General features: G+C 43.6%; 1 protein-coding gene across 1 annotated transcript; it reads left to right on the forward strand.

Annotated features, from left to right (window-relative positions):
- Positions 1-2,536: 2,536 nt before the first annotated feature.
- Positions 2,537-7,226, forward strand: dact2 (dishevelled-binding antagonist of beta-catenin 2). The gene is made up of 4 exons (XM_030748138.1): positions 2,537-3,100; positions 4,348-4,480; positions 4,578-4,868; positions 4,965-7,226. The coding sequence occupies exons 1-4, from the start codon at positions 2,615-2,617 to the stop codon at positions 6,851-6,853; spliced, it is 2,799 nt and encodes a 932-aa protein (XP_030603998.1). The 5' UTR covers positions 2,537-2,614; the 3' UTR covers positions 6,854-7,226.
- Positions 7,227-10,734: the final 3,508 nt, after the last annotated feature.

Consider the following 10,734-nt stretch of genomic DNA (forward strand, 5'->3'; position numbering starts at 1 on the left):
CACCAGGAGAAAGTCTCTTTTTTTTTTTTTCTAAAAAAACAAAACAAAACAAAACAAAAAACATGGCAGCATAGTTTAGATTTGCACAGTTCCATCTGAACAAACCACAAGACTTGTGGAACAATGTCCTTTGGACAAAAAAGACCAAAGTGGAGATGTTTGGCTACAATGCACAGTGACATGTTTCACGGGACATCAGCACAAACACCTCATACCAACTGTCAGCACGATGGTGGAGGGGTGATGATTTAGGATTTTTTTTGCAGCCACAGGACCTGAGCACCTTGCAGTCATCTGTAGCCCAAAGTATTTAGCAAAGTATTTAGGGATAGTTGTAGCTCAGGAGGAAGAGCATGTCATCTACTATTTAGAAGGCTGGTGGTTCAATCCCTGGCTGCTCTACTCTGCACTCCATAGTAAGTTGCTCTCTGATGCATTCATTGGACTGTGAAGGTTAGATAGAAAAAATTCAGTGCTTGTGTGAATGAAGACCAAAAATGGTTACTTTAAGTTATTGCTGTTAAAGGTGGTTTTACAAGCTAGTGAACCATGAGGTGTACTCACACACTGCTTCTGCATTTGGGCTTAGTTTTTGTTAAATAAAGGTGTAACCAGTGACGTGCGGTGAGGGTCGTGACTGGTGAGGCACTGACGTCATCACATCAGATTTACAAACATATAGCTTATTCACCATTTGATTGGCAACAGTTGTTTTGTTTAACATTAACATAGTCTGAAGCAAACCTTTTAGCTCCGGTGTTGGTCTTCCTTTAATTATTATCTTCTACTTCGATTGAAAGTCCAGTTTAGAAAATTCTTTCAGTTGAGTTATGTAATCTTCCATGTTGAACATAAGGCCAAGCAACAGGAAAAACTAACTGGCCTTGCTAAACTGTTTATGGTAGCTTGCCGCCGAGGAGTCGTAGAGTCCCTGGGATCACCAGCGCCCCCTACCATGAGGCACGAGAACTGCGTGCCTCACCTAGTGTCTCTTCGCAGCAGTTTCATGATCGCTCAACACAAGAATGCATTACACACACATACAGTTGTTAATGAAAAAAACAACAAAAAAAAACTGTGCATTATATACACCAGCTAAAATATAGAAATTTAGTTCATATAGTAAAAGTGTTAGAACATTTTAATAGCCACATGCAAGGGAAAGTAATCCGGTCTCACTGCATAGCATGCCAGCACAGTTAGTAGTCATTGGCAATGACTATACTGAGCCGCACCACGGATTGCGCAATCCGTGGTGCGGCTCGCCGGGCTGGTGCCTCACCGTTCGTCTCTTAGTATTTGACCGGCAAATGCGAAAATTCAGCGATTTTGAAAAAACTAATCTAAAAATGGTGTAGTTAAATGGAAAAGAACTTTAAAATACAAATCACTGAATGAATATAACCATTTAATTTATTTTTTAATTTTATATTTCCACGATGACAGGTGAGGCCGTGCCTCACCTGCCTCCCCTGACTGCACGTCACTGGGTGTAACATATTGAAAGAGGGTCCACTTTCTTTATGCCATAACTGCAAATGTCACCTTTGTAGCTTGATTCGTTTATCAGATAGGGTACAACATTCAAATATGTTGACTTGTCTAGTCTTTGACTCTACTCACTTGGCTTTAAGGAGAACAACTATTAAAAATATTTGTATCTGGCTATCTTTCAGGCCCCTGCCATTCAAATCATTTCAATTGAATATTATTTCTATATCATCAATGCACAACAAAAGTCATTCCAAGGTGCATTATTGCAGCATTTCCTGCCGAGATGGTTCTTAACTTTTCTGTGAATAGGACTTATGATACCATAATAAAATGCTGTTTAATTTCTAAAGACCTAAAGTTGGACTGGCTATTTTCTTAATTCATCATATAGGTAGCTGGCTTAAAAAAGGCAGGTGTATATGGCTCAAACCGAGATCACGGGACTCCCACCCGCCCCATCCCCTTACCCAGCGTCCATGCGCATGTTAATAAACTGTATGATTCTATTCAACCACATGAGGGAGCTGTTTATCTTTCATGTGTCCATATTTCCAGGAAAGTCTTTTTTTGTATTTTTTTTTTTTTTGCAGGTCTCCGTTCCCAAAACAGAAAACTGATACTGAACAAGTCTCTTTAGAAGTTACAGATTGACGGTTTTTATTTCACTGAAGAAGACTTTAAAAAAAAAAAAAAAGTATTTTTTAACAGTCTCTACCCAATTTAAAGCTTCGCTTGAAATTACAGCTACAAAATTAGTCTTTGTAGAAATTATATGGACTTCCTGCCTGGAATCTGTTGAATTTCATGCCTCTGACAGGATTAAATGCTTCTTTTTTTCCCTTGGGGAGGGGAGGGGAGGGGAGGCGGGGGGGTGGGGTTGATGACTACAGGAAGACTTGCCGTATTTATTCACACATCTGTTTTCCTTGAAATCACTTGCAGATGTTCACAATGATGATCCCGGTTCTTTGTGTAGCCTGCTACTGGAGAGATTCATAACAACAGAAGAATGAGGGAAACAGAAAAATAAAGTGCTCGTATTTTGTGGTATCAGGCAAATGAACTTTGCGCATGCCTGGGCAGCTTCAGTGAGGACTTGAATGGGGAGGATTAGAACCAGATGTTCATTGGGACCAAGGTGCCAGCCAATAAGGAGGAGGGCCGTTTGGTCTGTGGGAGGAGCTCAGTCTTGATTCTGTACTCAAAATTTATTCTAACAGGTAGTTTAAAATCCAAACAGGACAACAACAGAAGGGAAGCGGTTTTCCTGCGAGGAGGTTTCCTTAAGAGCTCTGTGTTTCTGGATGAGCCCGGGTGGCGCTCTTCATTCAGCATGCTGAGCAGGAAGGGCTCTTGTACGGGGATGATGAGCGCGGCAGCCGTAGCGGACCGCAGCAGGGTCGGGGAGAGATTGCAGGCTGCGCTGGCAGGGCTGCAGGAGCTGCAGCTTCTCAGGGACAGACAGAGCGATATGGTGAACTGGGCGCTGAGAGTGGACCGAGAGGAACCGGTTACTTCAGTCAACGCAGACCCAGAGGATCCAAGGCTCATGGGGGCCGAGGAGCAGCGACTGGAGGCGACCCTGACAGCTTTGAAGCAGCAGCTGGTAAGAAATAATTTAATTCGTAAGCCATAAATAGGAATAATTTATGACATTATGGTTACACAACAATTTCAATTTGATGCTGTGATGTTTTATTGCAGTTCTCATTTAGTGTTACAGAGCTGCTTTGGGCTCACATTTACTTTTTTTTTTTTTTTTCATAAACAGTCATTTTTATAGAATAAAATCGTCTGTGTGAATGTTTCCCTCAGCTGATGCTCATGCGCAACCCGCCTTCAATTATTACCAGATACACTTTTATTCCCTCAGCTGGGGGTAGGAAGTAGGATGGGTGTCATAAATCAAGGTTCACTGCAGGACCCGGAGGACTTTTTTGAGTTGTGTGTATGCGCGCACTTAGTGCACGCGGACTGCAGGGGGTCAAACCTCAATCATTAACCACTAATGCTAGGAAATAAAAAATGGAAATTTTGCTGTGAATAAGAATCGGTGAGAGTCTCCTTCCTCAGAGGAGTTGTAGAGACAGCAGGCTCTGCGGAGTTTTCCATGACAAACTGTTTTCTATGCATGCTGCTCTTATAGGCATTTAGAGGAAGTGCAGGGATTAGGGTGCCACGCTTTACATACTGCTCAAATGCATCCGACAACATAAGGTTTAAATTGTGTTGTGCTGATAGCAACTAACAGTTTTCTAAAAATGGTTAAATAGAAACCAAATGATCTAACATAATCTCACAAGAGAATATTGCATTCATGAAAGAGTGCATTTGCAGGCACTGACCCAAAAGACTTAAGAACCACTGTAACAGTAAATACCCTACACAAGCTGCAAAGTAAGCAGTGCCCCAACCCCCAAGCTTTCCTCCTGTAGTAGTTTACACAATGGCCAGCCCCTCGCTGTGGGGGAGAAATGAGTTACCCACCACTGCTTCTTCCATGCTCCCCCATGTCCTGCTGGGGTTAATCATCAGCCACAGCTGAGTCGCTTTTGTTTTTTCTGATGGCACTACATTAGAGCTTCTTTTATCTAAATAACATACCTAATCTTAATGGAATTATAGCATTACTGACATGTATTTTGACCTTTATGACCAATTTCCCCTTTCACAGACTTGCATAAAGAAATTCTTTGTGATAGTGTGTTTGCATGGAGAGCATTACTGTGCAACTTCCAAATCTTGAAGTCCTACCTTTCTGAGGAAATCTGATAAGACATGCCCTTTGTTGTAGGTTGTACCACTCACACTTTGGGGTCTTGACCAAAATTGTACGTGTCGCCTGTTTTTCAGTCTCGTCTTCGGAAACAGGACGTAGGCCTGAAGACTCACTTGCAACAGCTGGACCAGCAGATCAGTGAGCTGAAGCTGGATGTGAGCAAGGCCTCCACGGAGCAGCTGGAGAGTGACAGCAGGCCAAGTTCTGGTGTGGCAGCATACTATATTAAAGCATACACCCAACCTATTCCACAGAACCTTAAATATGGAGAAGATACTCATACAATTGCTCCTTCTCTTTCAAGGTTTCTATGAGCTCAGTGATGCCGGCTCTTGCTCCCTGTCCAACTCCTGCAATTCTGTGTACAGCGAGAGCCTCTCATCTTCTCAAACAAGCCTCCTTCTCACTCCCATGAGCCCACCTAATTGTCACCTAAGCCCTCCACCACAAGTTAATGTATCTCGCCGACGTTCTGCTGATGAGAGCACTACCCAGCCTAACCCTCCACGGGGCACGGGCCTCCATTTGGGCAGCAGCAGGATCCGAGCAAGCACCGCAGGCACTGAACAGGCACGGCCGAGACCTGTGTCAACTGGTAATGGCATCGCTCAATTTTTTATTAAGGTAGTCTTTCTTGTTGTAAAATGAGCCAGGACTGTGAAAAGTTAATAACTGTTTTTGTTTTCATCAGGTGATCTTGATAGAATGCTGGCTCAGGTTCCAGGCTACTACAAATCTGTGGATGCAAGGAAACCTCCAATGTGCCCAAACCTTAAGACCTCCACAGTGGACCCCAAGTTTCAGCGCAATCTGGAGTCCCGCACTGGGACTGAAAAGTACCACTACCCCAGCCCCCTGCACGCTGTGGCTCTCCAGAGCCCGATCTTTTCCTACGGGGGTGAAACAAGCATGCATGGACTACTAGAGGGCCAACGCCCCCCATTAAACACCTACAATATCCTTGAAATGAGTTATGAGACCAAGACATTGACACACTACATTGGCAACCTTCTCCAACGTAGTCTGAGCAAAATTCAGAGTGACACAGAAACTCAAACTCTGGAGAAACACAGTGACTATTGCAGGAATCCCACTGAAGTTAAAAGTGTGTTTTCTGAAGCATCTCAGAAAGAGGTGCCTCTGCTGCAGCCTCCTCCAGCTAAGACCACAAACATCATCCCACTAGATAGCACCCAGAAGAGATACTGTATGACATACTCTAGCCAAGAGCTAGCTGATAACTCAGACCACAAACAGTCCGTGAGAGGCCCACAGGTGCCACAGCAGTACTCCTCTCCTGCTGCTATGAAGGAGTACAGCTCTGATGAGGTCACCTATTCATCACTGAAGAAAAATTATAAACCACAAGGAGAGTGTGGCAGTGTAGCAAAGAACCTTTCTGACAAACGATGTGGCGATAATCCAGAGTCAAGGCCACAAGATAAGAAGGGTCACAGGCAAAGACCAGTGATGGCCAATAGCTCCAGCACAGAGGAGAGTCAAGGCTTTGAGGTTCACTGTAGTCACACAGCTTCACCTGAGTTTGTCCATGCCAAATTTGTCCCTGCTGGATCTCAGAAGGTCAAGGTTAGGCAGGCAGACCGTAAAACCAAAGCTGTGAAACTGAAACGAAAAACCAATGAGAAACCTCGAGCTGTGAGGCTCCAAAACTGTGACTCCTTCTGTGAGAGGACCAGAGAGATGAGCACCGGAAAAAAGGGAGAGCAGAGAAGAGCAGGAAAAGGAAAAGTGATCCAGAAAAATACCACCTGTCACACAGAGCAACACAGACAGGGTTCAGGCTCCGACTCCAGCCTCCACAGTCCTGGAGTCATGTGCACCCACAAGGCCCACCCAAAGCCTCATCCCGGCCATGCTGTTATGAAGTCCAGCAAAAGCCCCAGACTGCAAAGCCTGCAGTATGAGCAGCCTGTAGAGCAGAGGAAGAAACGGCAGATGACTGCCAAATGGCCCTCTGATGTGGACATGTTCCAGGGCTCGTGTGTTCAGCGTCTGAGGTCAAAAGAGCCCCATGTTCTGGCACCGGGGAGCATGCAGATGGTCCGGAGTATGAGTGCCAAGCCAGGCCAGTGGATAAGACCTCCACGCCCCTTCCAGTCTTCCATGTCTTCTAGTTCCTTCCTCCACAGTCTTAATGCCAAATACCCTCCAGCACCCTTTCATGTGACCAGTCACTATCCTCCCAGATGTGATTCTGAGTATTCAGCTGAATGCGCATCATTGTTTCACTCCACCATTGCTGAAAGCAGCGAGGGAGAGATGAGTGATAACACCACCAATCGCTTTGGAGATAGCGAGTCCAGCCAAAGCTTCCAATCCTTCTCAGACTCTGACAGCAGCCTGTCCCTGTGTGAGGGAGACCAGGCAGACAGCCATGAAGAGGAGGGAGTTATGGTGTGGGCTGAGGCTGCACTGGGACCCACCGCAGCTGGAAGGCCCCTCAAGCTGCTCCCACCCCGCCCCGAGCCCACAACCTGCCGCATCAAAGCTTCCAGAGCCCTGAAGAAGAAAATTCGTCGGTTCCAGCCAGCCTCCTTAAAGGTCATGACCCTGGTGTAGAAGAGTTCCCCCAGGCACAATGAGAATTCCTGTGGAAAACACAGAGAGCTGTAGGAAATGCCTCCCAAAATTGTTAAGATCTAATGTAGTCTTTTGTAAGAAAACCCATAATTCAAGCTGGATTGCATTTGTGCACTGACTGCTTAGTTACAAGGAGAAAAACATAAGTAAAAACAATGGTTGAACCTGAAAATGTAAAAAAGCATGTATAAAAATATCACTCTTAGACTTAATTTTTTTAAATACATATTGCTGTAATTAAATTTTCTCATAGCTTGTGGCTGCATCGAACAATTTCATTTCCCACTCATGTAACTGCCTGTACTCAATAAATAAATCTCATTTATTTTCTGTATTACATTCACTTTGCTTGTCCAGCTTTATCTTATTCGAATAAACTGATATTTAATGTACACCGGGAGATTTTGCATCTTATTTTTTTCTCATATATTTACACAACTAACAATACCACCAAGTGTGCACCATTAGCCTATTAGTTCTAGCTGCGGTATTAAAATTAACCAGTGAGCAAAGAGTGTTGCCAGTGTCTTATCTAGCAACTTCCTTCTTCTTCTGCTGGCTCTTTATCATCATGTTGGAAAAGTCTCCACTTAATCCTCACATACATCCCACTGTGGCCACCCGGTTTAGCATAGATAGCTCCTTATCTGCTTTCCTGATTCTGCCCAGCTGTTGGTTTAATAAGTCGCAGCTCCAACAATCAAACCGGCCGGTCATGTTTAATTACAGGGTGAAACCCATCAGCCGCATTCGTTTAAATGTAAGTAAATACTTGCAATGAAATACAAAAACACACACTCCCACTCCTGGAATTTCACAAACAGGCATTTAGATGATGGTAGCTGCAGAGGTTCAGGTTTCTGTGGAGAGACGTGCAGCCTTGAAGCAGTTGGTGTATATAGCAAGGGGCACATGGGATTTAGAAGTAATGACAGATGATAAGAGGCTCCTCATTTCTGTGCTGTCATGAGAAGCTTAGGCAGAGGGCAGCTGCACAAAGTTGCCCAATAATCTCATTTCTAAAACCTGCCTCAGTATCTTTCCATTAAAATTCTTTCAGAGGCGGGGTGAGTAAAAGGGCACGATTGAAGGTAGGCAGCATTTCCAAACATCAGCCCTCTCTACTGTGGTCATATTTGATAATGTTTTCTCCCATCAGGAGGCCACTGTGACCTTAAAGTTCACAACTAAGAAGCTTACAGGCCTGACAAACATTTTCAAATTTTACTTTGATGTATTGCCTGCAAATCCACTCCTTATGACGATGGTTATTTTAGCTCATGAATCATTTATTTAGTAAGACTCTGATTCTCCTTTAACTAAAAATATTCACTTTACCTTCAGAGAGAAAAATACACTTTAAGAAAAAGAAAATGCTCGATAAAGAGCAGCAGCACGTTTCTTCTATTCATTTACCACAAAAACATGCTGATCAAAGTAAGCACTTTAAGTTCAGAAAGTTGCAACAATCAGACAAGCTTATTAGGGTTTGCACATCCAAATAACCTCTGTCCTCTTTGTAAGAGTATCAGCAAGTGGTCAGTGGGATTAACGCTGTTGTTTTCAGCCCAGCTCAGAGAGAGCATGACAGGAGCTGGACTTGTCTTTGATGTTGAGTATTGCGGGATCGCGTCGGCTTGACCTTGTGTGTTCGCTGACCTTTCCAGCTGTAGGGCCAGCTCATCTCTGAGGGAGCATCTCCTCATAATAAAGAGGTCAGGGGTCATGTTTTCTGCTTGCCGTCTCTGGGCTTTCTTTATTGTGTTTCTCCCTGGCCAACATGTCAGCTGGTTACTTTCTTTTAACTCACTGTTTGAGTCTGTGGCAAGAGGGCAGGCCTGGCTGTGTCATGAGTTGGTTGTGTGGCAGGCAGACTGTGGACCCAAATGCAGGGTTCCAGAGGCAAAAGCTAATTTCAAAATCTCAGCTTTATTGGCTGCTAAACTGCAAATATAAACCAAATCATACACAGAGGCAGGCACAAAGTGGAGACATGCACCTGAGAAACACACAACCGTGAGGGAGGATGCGACAAGGAACTGAGGAAAACTGAGGGCTTAAACACACACACACACACACACACACACACACACACACACACACACACACACACACACACACACACACACACACACACACACACACACACCAAGCGATCATTAGAGAAAGAGGACACAGCTGGGGAAAAGAAGACACAGGCGACCAGAGTCAAACTAACAAGACAAGAGGAAACAAAACTGAACATAACACACACGATACAAGGGACTGGCAAAATAAAACAGTAAGTAACGACACACAGAAACGCAGACCTGACAACACAGGAAGGGCAGGCACACACAATACAATAAACACAGTGATACTAAGCTAAACACTCAAAATTGAAACACTAAGGAAATGAACAAAACTGAAAACTGCAAAAACTACAATAAACTAAGAATCAAAAAGTCCCAAACTAAACGACTCAGGATCTTGACAGGCTGTGTGCTGCAAGCCCCCTTCCTGCAAGCGCTTGTACTTTCAAAATAAATACACAGCGTAGTTTTGCAGAATCAGTATCTTAACTGTGAATACATATTATACTTCGATACTGGGTGGAAATAATTCACAGAGGTGATGAAACCACTGTGAGTTAAATTGAAAGCAGCAAGGTGAGCAGCAGGTGTACAGGGAAACACCTGCAAACAGGGTCTACACACGATATTTTATAGGGTTTAAAGTTGAGTACGCATAGGAGAAGAAGTCCCAGTGGAGAGGGGTCAAGTCATACTGAAGGACTGCAGATGTCGTGTGGGATCTCATTACAGCGACTCTGCCCTGACTCTAACATCATATACACGTGTGAACACATGGACAAATGATCACATTTAATTAAGGTCATCCTGAACCACACCTGCCAGTAAAGGGTGTGTACAAAGGTGTTTTAGTTTAGTTTTTTTAATAACATCCTTTTGTCAAAGTCTCGATAGAAATAGTATCAAAGCGATGCTGGTACTTAAAGTAAGTAGAAAAGTTAAAATAGCAGATTAGCGTTCCTCATACACACACACAGGACAGGCTTGTCAGTGTTCAGGGAGATATAAATAGGTGCATGCATGTGTAATGCTGATCTACTCTCAGTACTGGGACAGGTAAACGGTGCAGAGAACGCATGCCACTGAGCTGCCTTTGGCAGTTACACTGATCTTATTACACATTAAGTAACTGCATGTCTTCTTTCTTCTCCTAACATGCATCTCATCTGATTAATAGTCCATTCACATCTCCATCTCTGTAATGTTCCAAAGAAGAGATCACAAAAAACTTCAAATTCAGATTTTTTTTTTTTTTTATACTACAATTATATACAATTTTGTAACAAATGTAATGTCTGTGAAACGAGGCAAACATTGCAAACAAACGTGACTGAGAGCAGAAAGAGAACAACCTAGGGCGTGCCACAGACAGGTACTAGTGTAATTACATTTTGGCTTGGTTCACATTGGGTCACGCATGGAGGAGGGGTTCCCTTTTTAATGCATGCATGAGGTAATCCCAAAACCCAGTCCACACTATCCCTTCCCAATCTGTGTTCACAGCGCAAAATACCCCATCTGTTTTATCTCTTCATCACATTTATTCCAGTATGTTCCTTAGAGCATGTAATACTCCTTTTTTCATTTGCACTGCTTATCTTTTACTTCATTTCTTCCCTGTGTATTTCTATCCTGTAGTCTTTTATATTTTTTTACAGGATTTATTTGAGACTGTGTTGCTTGACTCGTGTGAGAGGGAGCTGGGCTTCAGACACAAGATGTGGATTTACTATGTTGACAAATGTGAGCTCAGAAACTCATTACCACCCCGATGAGAGGAGCTTTCCT

The sequence above is a fragment of the Archocentrus centrarchus genome, chromosome 15, assembly GCF_007364275.1.
Source record: "Archocentrus centrarchus isolate MPI-CPG fArcCen1 chromosome 15, fArcCen1, whole genome shotgun sequence".
NCBI classification, from domain to species: domain Eukaryota; kingdom Metazoa; phylum Chordata; class Actinopteri; order Cichliformes; family Cichlidae; genus Archocentrus; species Archocentrus centrarchus.